General features: G+C 46.1%; 2 protein-coding genes and 1 pseudogene across 6 annotated transcripts; 2 read left to right on the forward strand and 1 right to left on the reverse strand.

Moving 5' to 3' along the window:
* The first annotated feature begins 2,012 nt into the window (after window positions 1-2,012).
* C21H8orf33 (chromosome 21 C8orf33 homolog) lies at window positions 2,013-5,462 on the forward strand. The gene is made up of 6 exons (XM_061123069.1): window positions 2,013-2,139; window positions 2,228-2,273; window positions 2,375-2,517; window positions 2,707-2,791; window positions 2,934-3,080; window positions 3,438-5,462. The coding sequence occupies exons 1-6, from the start codon at window positions 2,134-2,136 to the stop codon at window positions 3,575-3,577; spliced, it is 567 nt and encodes a 188-aa protein (XP_060979052.1). The 5' UTR covers window positions 2,013-2,133; the 3' UTR covers window positions 3,578-5,462.
* A 232-nt stretch (window positions 5,463-5,694) lies between these two features.
* Window positions 5,695-25,798, reverse strand: ZNF34 (zinc finger protein 34). 5 transcript variants are annotated; one of them, XM_061123067.1, is made up of 7 exons: window positions 25,708-25,794; window positions 24,974-25,089; window positions 12,308-12,360; window positions 11,907-12,043; window positions 11,469-11,595; window positions 10,990-11,100; window positions 5,695-9,106 (listed from the first exon to the last, which is right to left on the reverse strand). In XM_061123067.1, exons 4-7 carry the CDS (start codon window positions 11,937-11,939, stop codon window positions 7,743-7,745), a joined length of 1,635 nt encoding a protein of 544 aa, XP_060979050.1. In that variant the 5' UTR covers window positions 11,940-12,043; window positions 12,308-12,360; window positions 24,974-25,089; window positions 25,708-25,794; the 3' UTR covers window positions 5,695-7,742. The 5 variants fall into 5 exon arrangements, with proteins under 5 accessions (XP_060979050.1, XP_060979046.1, XP_060979049.1 ...); XM_061123063.1 differs by lacking the exon at window positions 12,308-12,360; XM_061123066.1 differs by lacking the exon at window positions 12,308-12,360 and having other exon boundaries at window positions 24,964-25,089.
* LOC133042466 (uncharacterized) lies at window positions 17,723-21,845 on the forward strand (annotated as a pseudogene).
* Window positions 25,799-27,393: the final 1,595 nt, after the last annotated feature.

A 27,393-nucleotide genomic window follows, 5' to 3' on the forward strand; every position in this document is an offset into this window, starting at 1 on the left:
CATTTATTTTGGTCTTTACAAAATTATTTTTTTTTATTATTTTTAATTGGAAGATAATTGCTTTACAATGTGTTGTTTTCTGCAATACATCAACATGAATCAGTCATAGGTATACAGATGTACAATATTCTCTTCATGGAAAAAAATTTCTATTCCTTGGAAGACTGTAAAAGTCACCTGGAAAAAAAAAAAGTCACCTGGAACAATTCTTTGCTCCAAAACATAAAATGTTCAGAAAGATGAAATTATGAAGTTGCCTGAAAAATGGCAGACGGTAGTGGAACAAAACGTTGAATAAATTGTTCAATAAAGTTCTCGGTGAAAATGGAAAATGTGTCTTTTATTTTTGCTTAAAAACTAAAGAAACGGGCTTCCCTGGTGGCTCAGTGGTAAAGAATCTGCCTGCCAACACAGGAGACACAGGTTCAATCCCTGATCCACGAAGATCCCACCTGCGCTGGGGCAACTAACCCGGCGCACCACAGCTATTGAGCCTGTGCTCTAGAGCCCAGGAGCCGGAACTATTAAAGCCCATGGTCCACAACAAGAGGAGCCACCACAATAAGAAGCCCATGAACCACAACTAGAGAGTAGTCCCCACTCAGCACCATTGGAGACAAGCCCCTGCAGCAATGAAGACCCAGCACAGCCAAAAATAAATTAAAAAATGGTAAAAAAAAAAAAAAAAAAAAAAAAAAAACTGAAGGAACTATCGGGATGAGCAAACTCAACTTTCTGATACCGCCCATCCTCTTGCCTCAGGAAGCGACCCACATTTCACTGACAGGAATGATGAACTGCACCGCGTACTCCCATCCTCCTGACCCCTGTGAAAGAAAGAGAAAGTGAAGTCGCTCTGTGGTGTCCGACCCTTGTGACCCCATGGAGTGTAGCCTACCAGGCTCCTCTGTCCATGGGATTTTCCAGGCAAGAAGAATACTGGAGTGGGTTGCCATTTCCTTCTCCAGGGGACCTTCCCAACTCAGGGATCTAACCCGGGTCTCCAGCATTGTAGGCAGACGCTTTTACCGCCTGAGCCACAGGGAAGTCCCTGACTCCTGTCGTGCGGGGCCAACAGCGGCTGTGCAGTAGGGTGGCCCTGGGCCGGGAGCCTCGAAGCGCACGGAGATGGTGCCGACCACACAGCAGCCTCCGGGGAAGGCCGCGAAACTGCGACACTGCGACACTCCTCCGAGGGGTGAGGGGGTTCCCTCAACCCCCGGACCCCCTCCCACCCCTCTTCCACTTCTCTTGAAACAGCAGCCGCCTGCTTTGCGGTCCGAGGCCCCGCGACCCGCCCACCTCGCCGAGCTGCTCGCCCCCGCCCTCCTTCCTGCTGCCAGACCAGCCCCGTCAGGGCTGCAGCTCCTCGGAGGACTTTGCTGACCACTCCCCGCCGTGCTGGGGCCAGTTACAGCGTCGCTGTCAATGACAGTTATTCATGTCTGTTTACGGCTCTTCTTTATTTTATTATTTATGTATTTTTGGCCGCCCCGGGTCTTTGTTGCTGCACACGGGCTTTCTCTACTTATGGCCAGCAAGGGCTACTCTCGAGTTGCAGCCGCAGGCCTCTCGCTGCGGAGGCTTCTTCTGTTGCAGATTCAGGGTCTAGGCTCCGCGCCTTCAGCAGTTGCCAACTGGGGGCTCTGCTGCCCAGGCACGCGGGCTCTTCCCAGACCAGGGATCCAACCCGTGTCCCCCGTGTTGGCAGGCAAGTTCTTAACCGCTGGGCCTCCAGGGAAGCCTCCAGTTTTCCCACTGTTCCCGCCCCACTAGCAGGTGAGCCTTAAAGGTACATTCCCTTGAGTAGCGTCCCTTCATCCAGAGCAGTACGTGCAACCTCTCCAGTATCTTGCCCGGGGAATCCCAGGGACAGAGGAGCTGGCGGGCTACAGTCCACGGGGTCGCAAGAGTCAGACACGACTGAGCGACTAACCCACCACGACCACCTTCAACCTAGGAGGTACTGAGTGGGTCTCGTCCAGGCGGTGCTCCGAGCGCCCGCGCCCCGCGGAACTCTGCGACGCAGACTCGTTTCCCTGGGAGCGCATTCGGCGAGGACGACGCAGACTCGTTTCCCTGGGAGCGCATTCGGCATGGGACCGCAGCCCTCCTCGGTCCCGGCGGCAGCGAATGGCGGTGAGCTGTGTGCAGGCGGGGAGCGCGTGGCGGGGCTTTGGGCGTTCGGCGTCTCCTCATGACCCTCGTTCTTTCCCTCTTTCCCCAGGCTCCAGGACATCCTGCTCAGGAGACAGCGGCAGCCCCAGGCCCAGGTACTGCCCGTGCACCCTGCAGCCCCTGGTTCCCCAGGCTGCTTCCTAAAGCCCCGAGTCCTTCCACTCACTGGAAGGCCTCATCCAATCCGTCTGCTTAGGGCGCTCTACGTGCCGTGACGCTAACTCGAGGACCAAGAAGCAAAAGAAGAAAACCCGGGATGGAGCGTCTGTTGCCAATGGAGGCGGGAAGACCCCAGAAAAGCAGGCCCCCGAGGAAGCCCCCCTAAGCGCAGAGGCCCAGGCAAGGGCGGGCTTCAGTCGGGAAGGGTGAAGTCCCGGGCGCTTTCTGGACGGGAGCCCGCCTGTGGTGTGGTCCCGGATTTACAGCCGGAAGTGGATGAGATGCGGCGTTTTGGGTTCCTGTGGGATGAGGCTGGAGGCCCCAGCGCCCCTATGCCCGCTCACAGTCACTATCCACAATCCATCACAGGCTGAGCAGCTGGCTCGGGAACTGGCCTGGTGCGTGGAAAAGCTGGAGCTGGGACTGAAGATGCAGAGACCCACCCCTAAGCAGAGTGAGGGCCCGTCTGTAGAGTTGGGGGAGGGAAACGGTGACAGTCCTATGGCCTCAGATGCTGCCAAGGGATGGAATTGTTGCCTTTGCGGTAGGACAGTTGGAAGTGAGGATAGAGGTTACTCCTTTGTTTTCATCTGCAGAAGAACAAGCTCTTGGGGCAATCCGAACCCTGCGCAGCCAGAGAACACCCCTACCCCGGAAGAGGCAGCTGATGCGCTCTTTGTTTGGGGACTACAGGGCTCAGATAGAAGCCGAGTGGCGCGAGGCCCTGCAGGCTCTCAGGACTGGTGAGAAGCTGAGAACTGGTTGATGAAGAACTCCCTAGTTCAGGGGGGCAGGAGGAAAAGCTTGGGCAGTGAAAGGGGGAAGCCTTGAGCAGCGGGGCTGCCACAGTAGGAGGGGGCTCAGGAAAGCCACGGGGAGAAAGCGTGGGGGGCCGATCACAGAACTCCGGCTTGGACTAGGGAGGCAAGGAGGGGCAGAGTTAGTGAATCTGTGATTCTTAAGGGTGTGTGATGATAGTACTTACCTTATAATTTTGAGAAGCCAGTAAGTTAATTTTTACAGTGAGCTTAGAGTTGTCAGGGCAGTTAATGTTTGCTATTATTATTCAATTCTGATACTGTCCTTCTCTTCCCTTACAGCTGCCCACTCAGCCCAGGTGCAGCCTGTAGGTGAGGCGGCCAGAAAGAAGAGCCGAAGGGTCTGCAGACTTCGTCCAGAAGGAAGGTCTAAGGGCACCTTGGATACTCGTGATGAAGAGTTTAGGTTTAATTTCTTTTAGCCTCTTCCCTATTCTAGAGTGGCCACCTCTGCAGTGGTGCAGGGTTTCTCTGGAGTGCAGCACTTTTCCAGGAATGCTGTGGGGCAGATGGGAGACCTGCATGTTTGGTGCTGACAAGCCCAGGACCCCATTTGCAGGTTTTCAGCAGAGATGTCCCTCCTGCCAGAAGAGGGAGATTCCTTTAGATGGTTCTACAGTAGACTGAAGTGAGTGTTCACAGTGTGTTGTAAAACAGCTGTTCCCAACCTTTTTGACACCAGGGACAGATTTAATGAAAAACAGTTTTTCCACAGAGAGGGTGGGAGGTGAAATTCAGGTCATAATGCAAGCAATGGGGAGTGGATATAAATACAGATGAATCTTCCCTTGTTCACTGTCTTTTCATCTCCTGCTGTGTGGCCTGGTTCCTAACAGGCCATAGACCAGTACTGGCCCAGGGGTTGGGGACCCCTGTTATAGAAGATTCTCAACAGTCTCAGGAGCAGACTAAGTAGGTGTTGTTAATAAGGGTTAGTGGGGAAGCTGTACAGTTGTACATTGGTGCTCACTTATGGAAGGATGTCCTCAAGGGGTATGGCGCTCCATACCATTTAGTCCCATTGCTGTAATAAAACTGTTTCTTATAAACGTGGATAAGCAAAAGCGTGTGCTAACTATGCTGTTACAGGAAATGTAGATGAGGTGGTGTCAGGCGCTGCTGGGTCCAGGCTCTCATCCCAGGGCTTGGTCCTTTGTATTGCCTTCATTCCCGAGCAGGTGTCATCCTCAAGGAGCCAGTGTATCCCCCAGCAGCCCAGGCTTTGTTCTGAGGAGCAGGTAGCTTCCTGCCCTAAGAATCCCAGCCAAACACCAGCACTGAATCTCTGGGCAAGCTCTGATGTCAGCTGCTCCAGGTGATAGTCCCAGGACTTCTGCATTAAGTTGGGTTTTCACGATGGCTTAATTCCCTTGTGACTGTGATGCCATCTTTGGTAGTGTCTCCCAAACTGACTAGACAGATACCCAGAGCCCACCTGCCTGCATCTCTGCTTTGGTGTTTCACAGATATTTCATACTTGACATGTCCACAACATCTGATTAGTCCCTAAATCTGTCTTCTACTTTCCAGTGAATGGCACTACTGCCCACTGAGTTGATTAGGCCCAAAATCTATGTCATCTCGGCAAAAGGAATTCCTCGATCCAGTTCCAGAGAGTGAGTGAGTGTGTGTCTGTGTATGTGTGCGCACCTTGGCTTCCTCACACCAACAGCAATTCTTGGATGTCGGCAGCATGTCCAAAATTCAACCCAGTTATGACGCTATCTACCCAGAGTCAGATTCCACAGGAAAGTGCTCAACCTCACAAGACCCAGCTCTGCTTCACGCACCAGTTGCAAGTCCAGGTTGTTACCTGTATTTCTGACCAACTGACTACAAATCAGCTTCCCGTGACCCACTTCTTGGGTTCAGTTAACTTGCTACAGTGGGTCCCAGAACACAGGAAAACTTGTTTACTCACCAGATTATCAGTTTATCACTAGGATGTGAATAACAGGCAGATGAGATACAGAGTGCCAGGCATGAGGAAAGGCATGGAACTCCATGCTCACCACCCAGAAGCGCTGTTGGTTTCTATAGAGGCTTCCTTCACAGACACCATCAGTTCAACCTCCAGCCCGTCCCCGCTCCCTAGAGGTGGAAGTTTTTAACCCTCTAACCACAGGCTTCATTCTCCTGCCAGCAAAGTAACACCTGACAATTCTCTCCACCAAGTGAGGACACACTGAGGTGGCTGTATTTAGACCTGGGAAAGAACCCTGACCAGGAGCTCAATCAGCCAGCACACTGGTCTTGGACTTCCCAGCCTCCAGAAATGTGAGAAATAAACTTCTGGATTTTAAACCACCTGGTCTGTGATATTTCATTATGGCAGCCTGAGCTAACACACCATTCAGTGGGTGGGGGGGAGAAAAAGCTTTTCAAGAAATGTTATAGGGAAAACTATATCCACCTGCAAACGATTATAAAGTTGGACCTGTACCTGTTAAGATATATAAAAAATTAGCTCAAAACAGATCAAAGACCAAACCATAAGACCTAAAACTATAAATCTCTTTGAAGAAAAGAGAGACCCATCTTCATAATATTGGATTTAATAAATGATTTCCTGAACATGACACCCTAAGCACAGGCAACAAGAGAAAAAACAGGTAAGTGTTTTTGTTTTGGCTGTGCTGGCTCTTCACTGCTGTGTGGGCTTTTTCTCTAGTTGGAGCGAGCAGCTGTGCACAGGCATCTCTCATTGCTTCTCTTGTCGAAGAGCAGGGGCTCTAGGGCTAGTGAGCTCCAGAGCACAAGCTCTGAGTTCGGCGCACAGGCTTGGGTGCTCCAGGGCATGTGGGCATGTTCCCGGATCAGGGATTGAACTCACGTCTCCTCCACTGACAGGCAGATTCTTTACTACTGAGCCACCAGAGATGCTCTAGATAAGCTGAACTTCATAAACATTAAAAACTTTTGTGAATGAAAGGACACTATCAAGAGAGTAGACAGAAAACTCAGAATGAGAAAATATTTGCAAGTATTATTAGTCTGATAAAGATTACCCCTTTCATTTGAATAGAATGCTAGATTTTTAATTAAAAAATACACATGCAACAAGCAACAAAGGTTTACTGCATAGGAAACTAGTCAACATCTTGTATAACCTCTGATGGAAAATAATTTCAAAAATAATATGTGTATCTGTATAACTGAATCACCATGCTGTACACCTGAAACACTGTAAGTCAACTATACTTCAATAAAATATTTTTTTAAAGGGAAAATTAAAAAGATTACCCTTCAAAATACATAAAGAACTCCATAAAGAACCTCAACAACAAAAACAGCCCAATTCAAAAATGGGCACTTCTCCAAAGAAGACATAAAAATAAATAGTCAATAAGCACATGAAAAGATGCTCAATATCATTAGTCATCAGGGAAATGCAAACCAAAAGCAAATGAGATACCACTTCACACTCATCAGAATGACTAATATCAAAACAATGGAAAACAAGTACTGAGGAAGAGATGGAGAAACTGGAACCTTCACGAACTGACAGTGGGGATGTAAAATGACACTGCCATTGTGGGAAAGTTTGGTCATTCTTCAAAAACTTAAAAGAATTACCATATGATCCATCAACTTTATTCCTGGGATTATATCCCAAAGTATTGGAAGGATGGAAAGTACAAGCACAGATTTGTACACCAATGTTCACAGCAGCATTATGCACAAAGTCAACAAGCAGAAACACCCATAACCCATCAACAGATGACCACGGGTGAACAAAACATGGTGTCTGCAAACAATGGAGTACGCTTCAGCCATGAAGAGACCTTACGCTAAGTGAAATGAGCCAGGACACAAAGGCTAATGTGTGACCTCACTTACACGAGGTCCTTTAGAGTAAGCAAATTCTTAAGAGCGAGAATAAGGAAAAGGGGAAGAGTGCAGAGTTTCTGTCTGTATTAAAAAAGTTTTGGAAACAGATTTGCTGATGGTCATACAACACTGTGAATGTATCTAGTACCACTGAGTTGTACACTTAAAAATGGTTAAAATGGTAAATGTAATGTTTTCACTTGGGAAGGAAATGGCAACCCACTCCAGTATTCTTGCCTGGAGAATCCCATAGACAGAGGAGCCTGATGGGCTACAATCCATGGGGTCACAAAGAGTCAGACACGACTGAGTGACTAACATACAATGTTATTACCACAATAAAAAAGGCAGTATCGACTCTATTAAGTGACATAGGAAAGTATGAACAACATGCTGTTTTTAAATTTACAAGGTGTAAAACCACATAAACACATAGAACTCTCCAGTGTGAGTTTTCCAGGACTGAGGAAACAGGAGCTGCACTCACAAGTTCCACAGTACTTCTCTTGTGGATGTTGTTTGAGTGTCTGGACACAACCTACACTGATCGCAATAGTGGTGAGTTCTCTTTCTAAGGGTAGGCCACAGGGCTTCTCCCTTTTGCTTACCTTTTTCTACTCAACTTCTCTAAAATGAACATGCACTGCTTTTAAGAAAAGAGGCTTTTTAAAATTAGAAGTGCCTGTTCACCTGTGACACCATGTGAACAGTAAGTAAAGAGAGGGCGGTCACACGGGGGAAGCACGTCACAGACAGTCACAGGGAGAAGTCTTCCCGGAGGTGAATCCTCTGGTGCTGGGACATGTTGGAGCTGTGCCGGAAGGCCTTGCCACACTCGCCACACGTGTAAGGCTTCTCCCCAGTGTGGATCCTCCGGTGCTGCAGGAGGTATGTGCCCTGGCTGAAGGCCTTCTTACAATCAGCACACTTATATGGCTTCTCTCCGTGGTGTGACCTCTGATGGTGAATGAGTCTGGAACTGTTATGGAAAGCCTTCCCACAATCACTGCACTTATAGGGTTTCTCTCCTGTGTGGATCCTCTGGTGCTGGATGAGGTGGGTGCTCTGGCTGAAGACTTTGCCACAGTCATTACACTCATAGGGCTTCTCTCCAGTGTGGCTTCTCTGATGTTCAACAAGTTTGGTTTTTTGGATGAAGGCTTTCTCACATTCATTACATTTATAGGGTTTTTCCCCAGTGTGAATTCTTTGATGCTGGATCAGATTGGAGCTCTGGGTAAAGCCTTTGCCACACTCTTTGCACTCATATGGCTTCTCTCCAGTATGGGTCCGACGGTGCCTGATGAGGATTGAGCCATCGCTGAAGGCCTTCCCGCAGTCACTGCACTTGTAGGGCTTCTCCCCTGTGTGGATCCTCTGGTGGTAAATGAGGGAGGAATAGGCACTGAAGTGCTTCCCGCACTCGCCGCACTTGTAGGGCTTCTCCCCAGTGTGGATCCTCTGATGCTTCATGAGGTTGGGCCTCTGGTTGAATGTCTTCCCGCACTCATTGCAACGGTAGGGGATCTCTCCAGAGTGCATCCTCCGGTGACTGATGAGCTCACAGCTCTGGCGGAAGGCCTTCCCGCACTCTTCACACTTGTAGGGCTTCTCTTCACTGTGTAGTCGCTGGTGCTTGATAAGGTTAGCACTGTACCTGAAGGCCTTCCCACAACAACCGCAATAATGCAATCTTTTCCCAACAGGAATTTTCTGATCTTCTTTAACAACTAAATTCACAGGGAAAATTTCCCCTGAAACGTGAACTATATTTGTTTTTTTGCACCTGTGTACACGTTTATGGTTATTAAGGTATGATCTCTGTTCAAAACTCTGCTCACATATATCACATTTGTGAGGTCTTTGATCAGGGATAGGCCTTGACCCCGACCTGAGGTTTCCTCCAGACTCCAGGCCACATTCCTCATTGGCCAGTGTGACTAGCCTGGGGCCTCTCTGCTCCCCAGGCCTGTCCAGGCACCCCTCTGGCTCCCCGACACGCTCATGGACTTCTCCTGGCTCAGGTCCCTGGAGAACACTCCCCCTGAGTGCGTCCAGTTCTCTCCCAAACAGCATTTCGCCTGAAGTCACCTCCTGGTTCTCAGTCCTGGTCCCATGAGCTGAAACAACAGAACACCTTGGGGTCACCTGTTCCGACTCTGGAAGGAAGGTAGAAGATGCTGCCAACCACCTGTGGACTACCAGCTCCACCATCTCCAATGTCATGCAGACACGAGAGCCTGGCAGTCAGATGCTAAAAGCCTTGCCCGGGGCTGCAATCACAGGGCAGTGCAAGCATCCATCCAATTCTTAATACCCAACCTTTCCTGCACACAGAGCCTACTGGGTGAGACTGCAGGATACCCGTCCTCGTCCCAAAAGGAAGGAAGATGGAACCTTCACAGCATCACCAAAACCAGAGCAAGGAGGGGCCCCAGAGGACACTAAGGATATCTGATGAAGAAGTGAAAGCTGAACAAGTCTACAGCTGCCTGACAGCAGCTGATCCACCCCAACATCCATGGGGGGAAACTGGCTGCCTCCCCAGGAGCACAGAGAGCACAGCTTGTGCTAACTGAGGATGAGGGGGACAAGCACACAGGCCACGTCCGTTCTCAGGGCTCCCCCCAGGGTCCTGAGAGACCACCCATGAGCCACCAGCACTTACACTCCAGACACCACAGAGGATGCCCTCATCTGAGGCCCTGTCTCCACCTTTCCTTCCCTGACAAGACACACAGTGACTCCACATGTGGGAACATGCTCATCAGAAACTTGTTCTCTGTGAGCCAAGACACACACACACACACACAACAGGCCCGAGATTTGGGGACAACCAAATACCCTGCGGTGTGTTCATGACAGAACAGCAAATGGTAATGAGACCAAACAAACTCCATGCAACACAGCAGCCCTGCCCTGCAGGAGTCAGAGAGAAGGCCCAGGGGAGCTATGGGAGATGACAGAGGCCCTGTGGTCTCCCAGGGAACTAGTAATGTTCTCTATTTTGATCTGGTGAGTGGACTGTTTGTATAAATTCACTGAGCTGTAAATAGGATTTGTCTCACTTCTGTAAGTATTTAGATCTGAAGAAACAAATTTACAAAAGAGAAATTCAAGTCCTTTGAGCCAACAGTTCTTTCCAGGGACACTAGGAAGACACCTGCAGGATAACACTCTCAGGTCATCCACAGCAGTGAGTCTAGAGAACACCCTTCCCAAGTACCTCCAGTGAGCACAGGGACACAGAAACAGAAACACGTTCAGTGAAAAATCAGCAGCCCAGCAATGCACACAGATCACTGCATTCCTGCTAGGAAGTGACGACTGTGTGCTGGCGTGGACTAGACTCTACTGGAAAAGGGACAGCAGGCGCACACCAGCACACATCTGTATCTGGGTGCTGAAATCCAGGGTGATGTGTGCCCCCTCCCTTTCCTGTAAAAGTCTATAACCATCCAGTAGGTTAACTTAGAGGAGGGTGACGAAGTGATGTTCTTCACTGTGGCCCCGTCTAACCACCTGATGTTCCTTGGAAGGCAGGACTCTGGAGGGCAGGGCTCCACGGGGTCCCTCAGGGCGTGCCCAAGTGTCCTCCCCTCTTCTGCTCCATCAACACAGCCCCCTCTTACCCTTCTACAAGATTCAGCTCAAGAATTACCCCATAACTAAACAACAAAGATACTGTGCCACATGGGGGAAACAGTCATTATTTTGTAATCATTTTAAAAGGCATATAATCTAAAAAAAAATAAATAAATAAAAGACATATAATCTGTAAAAATACTGAATCACTAAATTGTACACCTGAAACTAACACAATGCTGTAAATCAACTATATTTCAATTAAAAGAAAGAGCACCCAGGTTTGGCAGAGGCCATTCCCAGGGCCACTGCACTGACCATCTTCCTCCAAACCCATGAGTCAGTTTGGTACCACATTCTGTGGGCCCCCACACATGCTTATTCAGCAGGTGAGTTGGGGTGGCAGCCCCCCACGCACCTGAGCCATCCACGCTTGGTTGCTCTGCCCCATGCATGTCCAGCACCCACAGCTCATCCCCTCGCTCCAACTGTACAATCACCTCCGGCTTGGGATCTGCGAGTCCAGCTCCTGGGAAGGAGACGGGGCCTGGGGTGGGTGCCACAGACACAGTGCGGGCTCACCCAGAACTGCCAAGGGAGAGGACATACACGTGCGGGGGTGACAGGAAGTCTGGATACTCCCTGGAGGGGTGGGTGTGGGCATGCAGTTGAAGATCTGAGCACAAGGGCTCTCTCCACCAAGGGGCGCATCTGCCTTGGGCCTGGGGAAGGGAGGCAGTCTCATCTGGGGCCCTCTGCTGTGCAGACCAGGCCTGCCCGGGACCAGAGTCAGTGATATGTCTCTGAACTCAAGGGATGAGGCCCCCAGCCCAGCCCCTGCTCAGTCCTCAGCCCCCAGGATTGTTCCTTGAGTTGTATCCCAGCGAGGGGCCTCACCTAGCGATAGCAGGTTCCTGTAAGTCTCCAGCATCACTTCCCTGTAGAGGCCCTTCTGAGAAGGGCCCAGAAGGCCCCACTCCTCCTGCGAAAGAAGCACGGCCACGTCCTCGAAGGTCACTTCAGCCTGTAACAACAGGAGCTGCTGAGACCCAGGCGTGGCTCAGGCTGGGCCCTGGGCTAGAGAAGTAGCACAGGGGTGACCACAGGCCTGACCCTGCATGTGTGGCCAGGAGTAGTGAAGGGAGGGGTGGGCCCTGACCCTTTAGCTTCTGAGTCAACCCATTCAGGGAGGCTAGGCAACCTCAAGGTCAGCCTCCCTCTGCTCAGCACCCCTCAACATCCCATACCAGAGAAGCCTGACAGTTTGCTAAGGCCGCGCAGACAGGGAAGCCCTGGGAGAAGACCTCACCCTTCCCAGGGAAGACAGATGCTCACCTGAGGCAGGGCACACAGATGCAAAGCTGCCATCCCCTGGTACCCTGGGCTTCCTGGGATGGATGCAGGAGCCAGTCACTGGCCGGCCCCTCCCGCAGTTGGCCTCAGCACTTGGCCTCCCAGGTAGACTCTGTTCCCTACAGACATGGGCAACATTTCAGATCATCTGCCCCTCTACCTCCTCCCAGGCACAGAGTTGTCTCATTCAGGTGGAGAATGGCGACTCATTCACTTTATATGAAAGAATAAAGATAACACATCAAGGGCTGAGAAGGAAAGGGAAGTTAAAAAAAAATCAACAGAAGGCGAAAAGCAAAGACAAAGATTAGGAGCCAAAAGATACAAAATGAGCAGAAGTAAGTCCAATGGATGGGTAACTGAAGCAAACGGACTAAACTCACCTACTGGATGCAAAAAACTCCCCAAGTAGATACACAAAGTGCACCTATATAACCTAAAATAAAATACACAGAAAGGCTAAACATAAGGCGGACCAAAGAAACAGTAATTCAAATAAAGCTACAATAGCTATATTTACCTTCTCTGTATTTTTAAAGCTCTTTGTTGGAGTAAACCATTTATACAGCAAGGTCAATAAATCCTGACCACACCGCTTGCTGGGAGCCAACACACGAGACCCTACCCATGACAAGGTCATGAGGAGAAAGCCTGACAGGCAAGGCAGATCAGGTTTTCAGGGGTTTCGAAAAGGCCAGCTCACGAGATCCCACCCATGACAAGGTCATGAGGGAGAAAGCCTGACAGGCAAGGCAGATCAGGTTTTCAGGGATTTCGAAAAGCTGCCCCCAGCACTCACCTTAAAGATGCTATCTGTCTTTCTGATGCCTGCCTCAATAGAATACTCCCTAGTTTCTGTGACACAGGCCGAAGGCCTTCCCCGATCTCTTCCCAAATAAGAATCAATTTAGAACTTTAATCAATAAGTTTCCCAGGTGGTGGTATTTTATGAGATTATCCAGGGTGAAAGGAGTGTTTTAATTTAAACTCCTTTGCTGGTATTTGTTTGGCAAATGCATTTATGTCCTTGGTACTAATATGCATGATTGCTTATAATACCCTAATCATAAAATTACATAAAGAACCTGATCATATAAAGGCCCTAACAGACATAGAGCTCTTCGAGGGGTGAGGAAGCCCTATTAGAAAACACAAGAGGGCTTTCCTTGTAGCTCAGCTGGTAAAGAATCTGCCTGCAATGCAGGAGACCTGTGTTCGACCCCTGGGTTGGGAAGATCCCCTGGAGAATGGAAAGGTTACCCACTAAAAAAAAAAAAAAAAAGAAAGGCTACCCTCTGCAATATTCTGGCCTGCAGAATTCCATGGACTATACAGTCCAAGGGGTTGCAAAGAGTTGGACACGACTGAGTGACTTTTGTATGAGGCCCCTGGGTTCATTCCCCCGCATCTCCACCAAAAAAAAAAAAAAAAAGAAAAGAAAAATTATTCTGAAAGTAGCTATTGGGTGAACATTTGCTTGCTGTGTTTTGCTTGCTGTGTTTTTGCTTTTAATGTGCTAAGGTTGTGTTATAGAAACCACTGATAATATAAAGATCTAGAGAAATAAGAGCTTAGCCCTAGTGTGGTAACAATGAGATGGTTGTTAATTGTCAGCCAGGAGTGCTACGCAGAGGCTGCCTCACCAAAGTCGCAGAGTCAGTCTGGGGTAAACTTCTTACATAAATGCAACTGACAACTTCTGCGGAAGGATTAATTATTGCGTTAACAAGGTTATACTTCTACTCTGTACTGTTGCCCTATGAGACTGCTACCTTTCAGTAAGGACACCATAGAAACAGAAAATAGGTTTACATTCACCTGACTTGCATAAAATGTTAATAGGCCCCAAGGCCAGAAGATAATGTACAAGACCCTCATAAACAAAGAAGTATGCAGAAAACACCCTGTTTCGTGAAGAACAAGCTGATGTGATGTTAAACTATCTTCCCCTTAGAAATGTACTAATTTAGGGTATAAAAGCCACGGTAAAAACTAAAGCATTGCCAGACTCTGCCAGACTCTGCACCCCCCGTCTGGTCACTCTCACTCTCTCTCTGCCTCGCAGACTTGGCCCTATCAAGGCTGGTCTCACGTGTCTTCTCTCTCTCGCCGACGCCGTTCATCCTGAAGGTACCCCCTGGATCCTGCCAAGGCTGGACCCCAGCAAGTGGCACCACGAACAGGGAACCCGAGGGTAATCCCCCCCCATTGTTCAGTCTTCGGGACAGCTAGGACCCCACTAGGGCGCCGCGGGCCCCCCTGCATAAGATAGGCAGGGTAAGGAAAGTGGGTAGGCTTCAGGTTTTAGAACCCCACTAGGGCGCTACAGGCCCCCCTACATAAGAAAGGTAGGGTAAGAAAGGTGGGTACGTTTCAGGTTCTTTCTTTCTTCTCTAAAATTAAGCCTCATCCTTTTTTTCCCTCTTTTTTTCTTCTTCTAATTAGTAACAAAAATGGGTAACAGTGAGTCAAAAGAAAGACAGCTTTTTATTGGAATATGCAACTCCTTAACAGCAGAGGAATTAAAGTTAAAAAGACCAGTGTTCGGTCCCTTTCTACATTTGTCCAAGAGCAATGTCCTTGTTTTCCAGAAAAGAGCAGTTCTCCTGAGTTCCCTTACCCTCCTGCCCTCCACCCAGGTGCCCTTTCCGATGAGATCTCTTGCTTTGTCAGCACATGTATCTCCTCGGACAGTTCATTTATAAAAGCCCAGTTACAGGCCCTGGAAAGGGTCCCCCTTCCTGCAACTGGTGGGGACTCTTCTTTGCTGAGACTGACATCCTGACCACTCGGGATACTCAGAGGCCAGCTTGCCTGCCAATGGACCAGATCCAGCAGCCGCAACTGGGACCCTTTTGTCCCTGGTCTCCTCCTGATGCAGACAACTGGCCAGAGTGCCCTGACTAGTAAGGAACAAGAGACTTTATTGACCTCCCTCCCCTTCCCTCTCTCTGTCCTCTCCTTAGCCCTTCCTATCCTTCCCGTTTTTCTAATTCCCTGGTCCTGGACGCAGGAATTTGGTTGAAGGGCCTCAGCTTGAGCTGAGGATTGGAGACTGATCACCTCCTCTTGGCAGAGAACTCGAATTCCGGTAGGGCCCAGTTCCAGCCCTCCCTTCTCTGGAAGCCCAGGGAAAAGTCCTGTAACGCCTGGGTGTCTGCAGGTGGCAGGAGATGTCTGTAAGGCCACCCCTTTTACCCCCCTTTCCCGCCTCTTCCTCCTTCCTCTTTTCCTTACCTCCTCTTAAAATCTTTGAAGACATCTGAAGTTCTGTCTCTATAGAAGGTTTTCTGAAAGACTGTATTCTTGTATTTAAGGGAGTGTCTGATGAGGACTGCCAGGTTTATATCTGTGTGTTTTAACTCTGTGTTCTGTGTTGTGATTTTTGATGGCCATTTTGCTTTTTGTTAGAACTTGATTTTCTTTCCCTGTGCCTTGAGACCAGGGCTCTCAGGAACACTTATCTAGACCATCTCTAAATCCTCAGACTGAGGGGAAAAGGGGAAAAGCCTTTAAAATTTTTATTTATTTCAACTTTTTTATAAACTAGTAAATTTTATATTGTAATATCTAATTCATGACCAAACTTAAAAAATGAAGCTAGATCTTGCATTGTGTCTGTCTAAATATGTCTTGGTATGTCTTTGTCTCTGGGTGATATTTTTTAGGTTAATTGGTAAATAAGCTCTATTTAATTGGCTTAAAAAAAAGGTAAGTGCTTACAAATCAAATAATTCTAAATTAAACAATAAATTTCAGATTCAGGTAAACTGGAAAATATTCAGTATTAAATACCTGATATTAATGTTTGTTTGTTGACCTATCTAATATAGACATGTCTTAGAGTAATTAACATCAAGTAAAATATTTTCATTATGCCTAGGTTTATTATAAGTTAAATATTGTTATATTGTAATATCTGTTACAAGTTTGTCAACAAGGAAAGTACCTCAAGTAAAGAAACTACAAAAAAAAAAAAAAAAAGTAAATGAGATATGAGCTTTTGAACTTTATTAAGATTAAAAATGTCTGTCTAAAACAGTTTCTCTACATTTTGGTAACCTAAATTTCTAAGGGTTGTGCTAAACTACCTTTAAGTATTGGAAGTCTATTGAATAATTAGGTCTTTTCCAAATAAAATAAGATTTTGAAACATTTACTACTAAACACTGATTTCCCTTTACAGAAAAATTAAAGAGATTTGGGACTACAAATAAATAATGTTTGATGCCATCCTGAGATGTTCGCTAATTTTTTTAGAAATTATCACTGGTATTTATGTTCACCAATCTATAGAATGCTAATATAAAAGTAAATTCTTGGTTGCTTAAAGAAAGTAGGATGTGTGTGTTCAGTAAAGAAGGTATGAAAAATGAAGTTACATTTTATTTAAAAAAAAAAAAAGGAAGTAAGTCTGACTTACAGGTGGCTGTTTCAGGATGGGAGAACAAAGTAATGGGTACAGAAAGTGTTAAGAAGGTTTGATGGTAAGTGCACTCCAAGGGAAGAGTTTTGTGCATAAATACAAGTTTTCTTGAGACGTTGAAATGCCTTTGATAATGGATTTTAAGTTTCTTTACCTCTGAAGTGATCTGTTCTATGTTTATTTTTAAAATCTTCTTTTTTACTTTGGCTAAGTAAATATATTATTTCACAGTGATCTATATGATTCTACCTGAAAGAGTACTATAAACCCTTTTGATATTTATTGACAAAACTGCCTAAATAGCTTGACTTCTAGCTGACTTTGGGATGCTTCAGAGGGCCCCTGAGACATCCCAAAGAGCTATTAAACTACCTGAGTTCATGTGACATGTTAAATTGCATGGGAATTATTGTTGGAGGAGTGATAAATCTTCTCAGGTTATATTGTATGGTTGATGTTACTTATATAGATATCCTAGAAATTATGTAAAATTCATGAAAATCTGATATGTGCTGGTAAAATGTTGTCAGTTATAATTTTAGTTATCATGTTAAAGTGTTAGAAGTCACAGCAATGACCAGGCTACTTTGTCAATTACAATTTAATTAGATTTTAAACATGCCTTGTATGGTTTCACTCTCATGCCTTTAGAAAAATACTGCTAGTTCTTCAAGATTTATTAAAAAAGACTTCTAAGATTAACTGAAAAATTGTTTGTCTGCTATCTGGTAAATTGGTAACAGACTGGAATTTAGTCTACTCTCTATGTTAAGAGAACAAAGTTTTCTTAGAATGAATCTTTCAATAACAGATTATGAATATCTTTGCCTTTAAGTGATTTATATTTGTTTTTAAAATCTTTTGTTACTTTAGTAAATACATGTAAAAGCTCATTCTGCTTCTACCAAAAATAACCCCTCACTGTTAGACTTGTGCTATCCTAATGTCTTAAAACTGACAACGCCCCTGCTTACACTTCTAAATCTTTTCAAGACTTTTGTACAAGGTTTCATATAAAACATAGCACAGGTATCCCTTATAACCCACAGGGACAAGCCATCGTAGAAAGAGCACATCAGACCCTAAAAACTCAAATTTTAAAACTACAGAAAGGTGGATTTAAGTATAGTTCCCCTCACCAGATTTTACAACACGCTCTTTTGTGATAAATAATCTAAACACTGATTCATTTGGGGTTACTGCAATGCTCCGACATTGGAGTCCAGAGCAGCAGAGTACAAAACCTCTGGTTAAATAGAAAGACCTTTCAGGACAATGGAAGGGTCCTGACCCATTACTAACCAGCGGCCAAGGGTATGCTTGTATTTTTCCCCAGGGTCGCCAATTTTGGTCCTGGGCAGACTGGTTCGCCATGTCGCAGTCCCCCAGACATCCGGTTCCCCCATTGCTTCGACCACAAATGAAGAAGGACACTCCTCTGCCCCTGCCTCCGCCGCCCACCTGGAAGGTCCAGCAGACTCTGAAACAACCGGCAGCAGAGATCCTGGAAGAACAAACGGCAACAAGTCTCCATACCCACATGGGGGCAAATGAAGTCGCTGTGTTGTCAAGCACAGGGAATAGCTTCTCTACAGGGATCTTCAGCCTCTCCTGAAAGGGTTTTTATTGCTATGCTTGCTTTACTGTCCTGCCAGGCAAGTGCTACCTCTTCTACATCAGAAAAATACTGGGCATATTTCCCTGATCCCCTGACCTTCCAAGTAGTTACTTGGAACAATGACCCTATACGGGTCAACACAGACCAGCTTCATCTCTTGTGAGGATCCTATACTTCTTATGATAAAGATCACTACACCATCAATTTTTTTTTTTTCCCCATCAATTTTAACTATACTTTTAGGGGATTAATGGATGACCTTCCCCATATATGCTTTAACTTCGCCCATAGTCATACAAGTGATCTTATCACTCCCTCTAAGGAGGGGTGTGTTGGAGCCTCCAAGAAAGCATTTCTGACAGATTCTCCAGCATCAAATTTTTCAGAGGAAACAGGAGATCGGCTGGTTTGGATATTACAGGCCCATATGCCCGGGGTCCTTGACCCCTATAAATCCTTGTTCCTTAATGCTCCACCAAAATATCCAAATTATATTGATGTTGCTCCATCAGATGTCATGTGAAAAACTATAGACAACCACCTTGGATATCCAGTATGGAAATCTTGTACTTATAATTCAAAAATAGATTATAGAATACCGGGAGGCGGAAACTATTCGGTACAAGACTGGAGCAATCCAAATGCAAGTCAGAATCCAGGATCTGTTTCTGACCATGTCAGCAGGTTTAGCAATTGGAAAGGTGATTCCCTCCCTTGGCCATTGGTATCCAGCAGATGGCATTATAATCAACTTGTTCCCCCCATGTTGTCCTATACAACTAAGGGTAAAACTTTCTGGCAACCAGAAATTTGGAGAGCCCTTGCTGCCACCTCCTTTGTTACTCTATCTCGGCCAAAGAATGATTCCACCTATTCTGTGCTGGCTTGTTTACCCTCCCCTTACTTTTTTTGTTTACTAATGATTCAAAAAGGCTTCACATACAAATGAATTATTCAGGTGGACCAAATATAGTCTACTGTGAACAATGCATGCTTTCATCCTGTTTAACCCCTCAATATAATATTTGTTCTTTTGTGGTGCTGCAACGTCCGCCCTACCTTATGGTGCCTGTCACAGTGAATGCCTATTGGTATGACAATTACGGTTTAGCCGTTCTGCAACAACTACAAGATTTAATGCATTCCCAACAGTTTGTAGGACTACTTATTCTAGGGATTTCAGCTTTGATAACAGCAATTACCTCTGTCACTGTGGCAGCGATATCCTTGATTCAACAAGTACATACTGCTCAATATGTCAATGATGTGTCAAAAAATGTTTCTTTAGTTCTAGCTATGCAAGAGATTACAGATAGGAAATTAGAAGTAAAAATAGATGCCCTAGAAGAAGCAGTCATGCATACTGGAACTGAGTTGCAGGCTTTAAGGGTAAAGTTAGCGTTATCCTGTCACGCCTATCGGGTGGATCTGTGTAATGCCCCTGAAAGTAAATGATACAGATTACAATTGGGAAAGGATTAAAAATCATATTTCAGGTGTATGGAATAGCTCCAGCATTACTTTAGATCTTGGAAAGCTTCACGGTCAGATAAAAACCTTAGAACATTCCTGCCTGGACTTTACTGCTGCAGGAGCTGCTCATGATATTTTTCATACTTTTTCTAACTTTATTACTGGAAAAAACATCCTATCAACTATCTTCAGTTACGCTGCTGTAGCAGCCCTAGTTTTACTTCTCATTATAATCCTTCCTTGCATTGTCAGAACTCTCCAGCAGAGCACTCAGAAGCTCGTGACTGAGATCCATCTGGCTGTCTTAAAAAGTAAAAAAAAGGGAGAGATGCTGGGAGCCAACACATGAGACCCTACCCATGACAAGGTCATGAGGGAGAAAGCCTGACAGGCAAGGCAGATCAGGTTTTCAGGGATTTCGAAAAGCTGCCCCCAGCACTCACCTTAAAGATGATATCTGTCTTTCTGATGCCTGCCTCCATAGAATACTCCCTAGTTTCTGTGACACAGGCAGAAGGCCTTCCCCGATCTCTTCCCAAATAAGAATCAATTTAGAACTTTAATCAATAAGTTTCCCAGGTGGTGGTATTTTATGAGATTATCCAGGGTGAAAGGAGTGTTTTAATTTAAACTCCTTTGCTGGTATTTGTTTGGCAAATGCATTTATGTCCTTGGTACTAATATGCATGATTGCTTATAATACCCTAATCATAAAATAACATTAAGAACCTGATCATATAAAGGCCCTAACAGACATAGAGCTCTTCGGGGGGTGAGGAAGCCCTATTAGAAAACACAAGAAAAATTATTCTAAAAGTAGCTATTGGGTGAACATTTGCTTGCTGTGTTTTGCTTGCTGTGTTTTTGCTTTTAATGTGCTAAGGTTGTGTTATAGAAACCATTGTTAATATAGTTAAAGATCTAGAGAAATAAGAGCTTAGCCCTAGTGTGGTAACAATGAGATAGATGGTTGTTAATTGTCAGCCAGGAGTGCTACGCAGAGGCTGCCTCACCAAAGTCGCAGAGTCAGTCTGGGGTAAACTTCTTACATAAATGCAACTGACAAGTTCTGCGGAAGGATTAATTATTGCGTTAACAAGGTTATACTTCTACTCTGTACTGTTGCCCTATGAGACTGCTATCTTTCAGTTAAGGTCACCATAGAAACAGAAAATAGGTTTACATTCACCTGACTTGCATAAAATGTTAATAGGCCCCAAGGCCAGAAGATAATGTACAAGACCCTTATAAACAAAGAAGTATGCAGAAAACACCCTGGTTTCGTGAAGAACAAGCTGATGTGATGTTAAACTATCTTCCCCTTAGAAATGTACTAATTTAAGGTATAAAAGCCACGGTAAAAAATAAAGCATTGCCAGACTCTGCCAGACTCTGCCAGACTCTGCACCCCTGTCTGGTCACTCTCTCTCTCTCTCTCTCTGCCTCGCAGATTTGGCCCTATCAAGGCTGATCTCACGTGTCTTCTCTGTCTCACCGACGCCGTTCATCCTGAGGGTATCCCCTGGATCCTGCTGAGGCTGGACCCCGGCAACCGCTCAAGGGGCTCAGCCCACAGAACCAGCCGTCAGCCCTCTGGCAGCTGTGGGCTCTGCCTGCTTCCTGACCTCCCAAGGGAGAGCCGCTACCCTCCTCTCTCCAGCACAGACCAGGGCCCTGGGGACTCCATCAGACTAGCTATGCCTTCTACATTCTGCGCTGGCTTCCTCCCTTTAGCACACTATTTGCAAACTTAATATGCATTGCTGCATGTGGTTTAGCAATATTTATACTAATCAAAACAAAACTCAAACCAATAATTATTATTAGGAATAAAAGCAGACACTGCATTTTAATAATAGGAAAAATCCAACAAAAAGCTGTAATTATAAACACATGTGTCTACCAACAAATCCTCAAAGTATAGTCAGAGCTAAGTGCAGTGCCAATAAGAAACATACAATCCAAAAAAATAAATATATAAATAAACATACAAACCCTCCCCTGCAATGAGATTTTAACACACTTTCCTCAGAAGTGAGTGGATCAAGGAGAGAATACCTACTTAAAGGATAAAGAATACATACACATTCTTTTTTCAAAATGTACGCTGAACATTATAAGAAATATCACATACCAAGCAAAAAAAGAAAGTTTCAAAAAATTCCAAAGACTGGTATCTTTTGGCAAACATTCATATTGTGGTTCTACTATCCGATTAATTTTTTAAAAGTACCCCTTCATGGCAACCCACTCCAGTATTCTTGCCTGGAAAAGTCCATGGACAGAGGAGTCTGGCAGGCTGAAATCCATGGGATTACATGACTGAGCATGTGTGCACGAGGGTGGAGGGAAATGGGTTGGTAGCAATAAAGTGGTAGAACTAAAAAAAAAAAAAAAAAAAAAGTACCCCTCCAAGAAAAACGTAAGAACAGAGACTGAAGGGAAAATGGAAATAAAGCCTACCTGAGGAAAAATGTGCATCCTTAACACATTTATTTTAACGAAGGGACTGAAAGAATAATCTAAGCATTAAACAAGAAACCAGACACAGAATAAGAAAGCAACTCAAGGAAAGAAGATGAAGCAAATAAACATGATTTAAAGAAACAGAAAATAATCTCAACCTTGGTTCTTTGAAAATGCTAATAACATCTGGCAAGTCCAATGTGGCGAAGGGGAAGAGATGGAAAAGGACACAGTATTTTAAGAACAAAAAAGGGAACACATCTCTACATATAACACATACAGCAGTGGTTTTCAGAGTGTAAGCCTAGCCCCTAGCAGTCCCAGCACTCGAGTCTGGTTGGTAGCAACCCTAAGGTAACACAAGAGAAGTGTCTGCACTGGTCAGTGACAAGATGGGGATGCTTGCTTCCTCACTCTGCTGCTGTAACAATGCACCAAAGACCCCAGTCAACGCATTAAGTCACAGAAAAAGAAGCAGATGCCATAGTTCAGTGGTTAGGGAGCACAGGTCCGATCTTGGGTCAGGGAACTGAGATCCTGAATGCTATCGCTTAACCAGAAAAGAAAAGAAACACAAGCCATAAAGACTGGAAGAGAATAGACAAAATCATCATTATTTGAGAATGATAAGACCATCTACATAAAAAATGCAAGCGTATTAGCCAAGTGTTGGGATGATAAAGTTCAACAGGACTGCCACATAGAAGGTCAACAAACTAGTTAATATCACTCCTGTGTACTAGTAATCAGCAACCAAAAAACAGCTTTTACAAAACCTACGAAAACTACACAGCACCTAACAAAAAACATGTATGTTTATGAACAAAACTTTACTGAAGGACACTAAAAAAAAAACAAAAAAAAAACACCTATGGAAAAGTAGACAGTGTTCATAAACAGGACTCAATATAAAAATGTCAGTTCTCCCCAAATGAATCTATTAATTCTATACAATCAAAATTGCAATAGGACTTTCCTGGTGATCCCAGGAGACATGGGTTCAATCCCTAGCCTGGGAAGATCCCAAGTGCCACGGGGCAACTGAGCCCATGTGTCACAACTACTGAGCCTGCTCAGTCTAGACCCAATAGCTGCAATTACTGAGGCCACCAGCCCTAGAGCCCACGCTCCACAAGAGAAGCCACTGCAAGAAGACTGTACACCACAACTAGAGAAAGTCCAAGCAGCAAGGAAGACCCAGTGCAGCCAAAATAAAAAACAACATATCATGATATCTGAGCACAATGACTAACTATCTTGAGAGTCATGACCTAAGATTAACCAAGGAAATGCCAAAGAAGAACTCAGGCAGAGCCATGCCCTACCAGATATCAAGTCTTATCATAGGGCTGTGGTCATAAAAGTGAAATACAGTTGTCCCTAACTGTCCATAGGGAGCTGATTCCAGGATCATGCTCAACTGGGTATCAAAATACAATATAATCTCCTACAAAATACAATATAAGCTCCATGCATATACTACAACACACTTGCAATGTTAACAGCAGTGCACCATTCAATAAATGAGACTGGCACAACTGATTTTCCACAGGCAAGTAAAATTAGATCCTGCGTTCCACAGCACACAAAAATGTATTTCAGACAGGTTGAAGGCCTGTGTTCTTAAAAATGTTTATAGCTATTATAAGAAAATAATATGGAAAACACACTATCCAAACAGAAAAAATTGCTTAATTTTACTCTATCAAAAAAAACTTCTGTATGAGACACCACAAAATTAAAAGCAAATGGCATGATGAGAGAAGATATTTTCAAACATACTTAATAATAAAAGTTATGGGCTTCCCAGGTGGCTCTGCAGTAAAGAACCTGCCTGTCAGTGCAGGACATAGCAGGTTTGATCTGGGTCAGGAAGATCCTCTGGAGAAGGACATGGCTACCCACTCCAGTATTCTTGCCTGGGAAATCCCACGGACAGAGAAGCCTCATGAGCTACAGTCTGCTGCTGCTGCTGCTAAGTCGCTTCACTCATGTCCAACTCTGTGCGACCCCATAGACGGCAGCCCACGAGGCTCCGCCGTCCCTGGGATTCTCCAGGTAAGAACACTGGAGTGGGTTGCCATTTCCTTCTCCAATGCATGAAAATGAAAAGTGAAAGTGAAGTCTCTCAGTCGTGTCTCACTCTTCGCCACCCCATGGACTGCAGCCCACCAGGTTCCTCTGCCATGGGATTTTCCAGGCTACAGTCTACCAGGTCACAAAGAGCCAGAAACAACTAAGCAACTAAACAGCAGCAACAATAAAAGATATACATAGGATATATTTAAAAATACAAAAAGAAACAAGCAAACATCAATATTTAAACCAGAATTCCCTGGTGATCCAGTGGTTTCACTATGCTTTCACCGCTGAGGGCCTGCGTTCAATTCGGGCCCTGGTCAAGGGACTAAGAGCCCACATTCGCTGCCCAACTAAGGCCAAGCACCAAAACTACTGAGCACTCGCCTCAACTAAAAAGAAGCCGGCTGGTCCCTTGAGATCTGGTCCCATGATCTCCCTTGAGAGATCATGCATGCCACAACGAAAACCCGATGCTGCCAAAAATAATTATTTAAAAATAAAAAATAAGGCCATTCAACACACACAAAATAAGCCAGGATGAAACCTAGTAAATCAGATGAAGAAATCAAACTGTCCAATAAACATCTGAAGATTGTCAATGTAATTAAGAATTAGGAAAACGCAAATTAGAACAAGACTTATCATCACAGATAAGGGAAAATATATAAAATGCTTCACAATATCTACCGCTGGGCTTCCCCCCATGGCTCAGTGGTAAAGAATCTGCCTGCAATGAAGGAGACTCAGGAGACGCAGGTTTGATCCCTGGGTGGGGAAGATCCCCTGTAGAAGGAAATGGCAACCCACTCTAGTATTCTTGCCTGGAAAATCCCATGGACAGAAGAGTCTGGTGGGCTACAGTCTATAGGGTCACAAAGAGTCAGGACACGACTGGGAGACTGATCACACGAAGGCCTGAGAAACAGGGACTCCCAGAGTCCCGCGACAGTCTGCTAGTCACTCTGGAGACCCACCTGGCCCTACCTGGCAGAGCTGAAACTCTTCGAAGCCCTGGAACAGGAAACCAAATTGAAGGTACGTGCCCTTTAGAAATTCTTGCTAATGCACCAAAGACGACGCACAAGGATGTTCCTGCATATCTGTGTACAAGCAAAAAGTATTTTTTTAAAGCGACATATTAAAAGCAGAAACCTATGGGGCAAATAAAAAGGTTTCAGACCTTGAATAAAAGCCTCTGAGAAGAGAAATAGAAACCTTGCTGCGGGCAGAAAGGTCTCAGAGCGTTGAAGCAGAAACGGGTGGGGAGGAGAAACGTGCGGGGGGCGGGGCCCGCAGAGGGGATGGGCAGGGGGCTGCTGCGGGAGGTGACAGGAGCTTGCGCGCGGGTGTGAACCACCCCTGGCCAGCTGGAGGCCCCCGAGTCAGGAGGCGGAGGTGGAGAAGGGCCACGGTGGGGTGAGGCCGGCGCGCGCGGCGCTTGGTTACCGGCAGCATCTCACTCCGCGGAAGCAGCCCCTTGGGGCGACCCAGAAGGGAACTCCGGTGGAGAAACCAAGACGGGCTTGGGGCCGGGGACGGAGGCTCCACCGCGGTAGAGGGGCCCGGCGAAAAACGACCCCAGCCGGGAGGGACCCGTGGGGTTCGAGGCCTTCGGGTGGGACCCTCGGCAGGAGATTTGGAGTCGAGGAGATTTGGAGTCCCCGCCCCGCGTCCCGGGCGCCCCGCGGCCGCCCCCGCACCCAACCGCCCACCCTCACCTCAGCGCAGCCCAACAGCGGCTGACAGACCAGGCCCCGCCTGCTCCTTAGGCCCTAAAGACCTAAACCTGACCGGAAGTGACGATCCTTCCTCCGAGATCCAGGCAGGAGGCGCCTTCCGGTCGCTCTGGGAACAGGACTTCGCGTCTCGGTGGTCGGCCGTCTAGAGGAACATAAAAGCTAAGCCTTAGGTCCAAAAGCTGCCGCCAGTTGGCAGTCTGGACTCACGACCCGGACTCTGCAATGAAAGCTAGGCGGAGTGGGAGGGGGGATCGGGATGGGGAATACATGTAAATCCATGGCTGATTCATGTCAATGTATGACAAAACCACTACAATATTGTAAAGTAATTAGCCTCCAACTAATAAAAATAAATTAAAAAAAAGAAAAGAAAGCTAGGCAGAGGCTTTTGGTGCTCAAGATTCCAAAAATTCTTTTCAGTGACACTCTCCCTAGACAGACTCCTTAGACAACTAAGATCAGGAAGGCCGTTTTATTTACAGCTAAAGGCAGAATGTGAACTAAAGGGCCTCTTGATGAAAGTGAAAGAGAGTGAAAAAGTTGGCTTAAAGCTCAACATTCAGAAAACTAAGATCATGGCATCAGGTCCCATCACTTCATGGCAAACAGATGGGGAAACAGTGGCTCACTTTATTTTTCTGGGCTCCAAAATCACTGCAGATGGTGCTTGCGGCCATGAAATTAAGACGCTTACTCCTTGGAAGAAAGTTATGACTAACCTAGACAGCATATTAAAAAGCAGAGACATCACTTTGTCAACAAAGGTCCATCTAGTCAAGGCTATTGTTTTTCCAGTGGTCATGTATGGATGTGAGAATTGGACTATAAGGAAAGCTGAGTGCAGAAGAATTGATGCTTTTGAACTGTGGTGTTGGAGAAGACTCTTGAGAGTCCCTTGGACTGCACCGAGACTCAACCAGTCCATCCTAAAGATCAATCCTGGGTGTTCCTTGGAAGGACTGATGTTGAAGCTGAAACTCCAATACTTTGGCCACCTGATGCGAAGAGCTGACTCATTTGAAAAGACCCTGATGGTGGGAAAGATTGAGGGCAGAAGGGGACGACAGAGGATGAGATGGTTGGATGGCATCACCGACTCAATGGACATGGGTTTGGGTGGACTCCGGAGTTGATGATGGACAGGGAGGCCTGGCGTGCTGCAGTTCATGGGGTTGCAAAGAGTCAGACACGACTGAATTGAAAGGCAGAAAAGTACACCTTTCTTCAGGGCCATGTGATCACTCAGAAAATGAAAATGCTTCCCTGGTGGCTCAAAGAGTAAAGAGTCTGCCTGTAAAGCGGTTTCATCCCTGGGTTGGGAAGACCCCCTGGAGAAGGGAATGGCAACCCACTCCCATATTCTTGCCTGGAAAATCCCATGGACAGATGAGCCTGGGGGGCTACAGTCCATGGTGTTGCAAAGATTCACACGAATGAGCGACTAACACACATACTGGTCAGGGTAGACCTTGTTTCAAACCACTGCCCCCAGCACCAACGCCTTTAAATGGGGCCTTAATGCTCTTGAAGCAAACCCTCCCTATTGGCCAGCTCCCTGGACAAAGCCACAGGCTTTACCCAGTAAAGCAAGTTATGTCCTGGCAAACATGTCCAGTGCCCTTTTCTCCAGGAAGCTTACAGTCCTCTCATCACAGAGGTCTCAGC

Source organism: Dama dama, chromosome 21 (assembly GCF_033118175.1).
Source record: "Dama dama isolate Ldn47 chromosome 21, ASM3311817v1, whole genome shotgun sequence".
NCBI classification, from domain to species: Eukaryota; Metazoa; Chordata; class Mammalia; order Artiodactyla; family Cervidae; genus Dama; species Dama dama.

What these genes read in the sequence shown, in the direction of transcription:
- ZNF34 (XM_061123065.1), bottom strand. Translation starts at nt 11,939, where the DNA reads ATGGCAGCTTTGCATCTGTGTGCCCTGCCTCAG. An exon ending in ATCTGTGTGCCCTGCCTCAG is followed by an intron (nt 11,596 to 11,906) that starts GTGAGCATCTGT and finishes CTGTTGTTACAG; the next exon opens with GCTGAAGTGACCTTCGAGGA. An exon ending in ACCAAGCGTGGATGGCTCAG is followed by an intron (nt 9,107 to 10,989) that starts GTGCGTGGGGGG and finishes CTGTTGTTTCAG; the next exon opens with CTCATGGGACCAGGACTGAG.
- C21H8orf33 (XM_061123069.1), top strand. An exon ending in AGCGGCAGCCCCAGGCCCAG is followed by an intron (nt 2,274 to 2,374) that starts GTACTGCCCGTG and finishes CCGTCTGCTTAG; the next exon opens with GGCGCTCTACGTGCCGTGAC. An exon ending in CCCTAAGCGCAGAGGCCCAG is followed by an intron (nt 2,518 to 2,706) that starts GCAAGGGCGGGC and finishes AATCCATCACAG; the next exon opens with GCTGAGCAGCTGGCTCGGGA.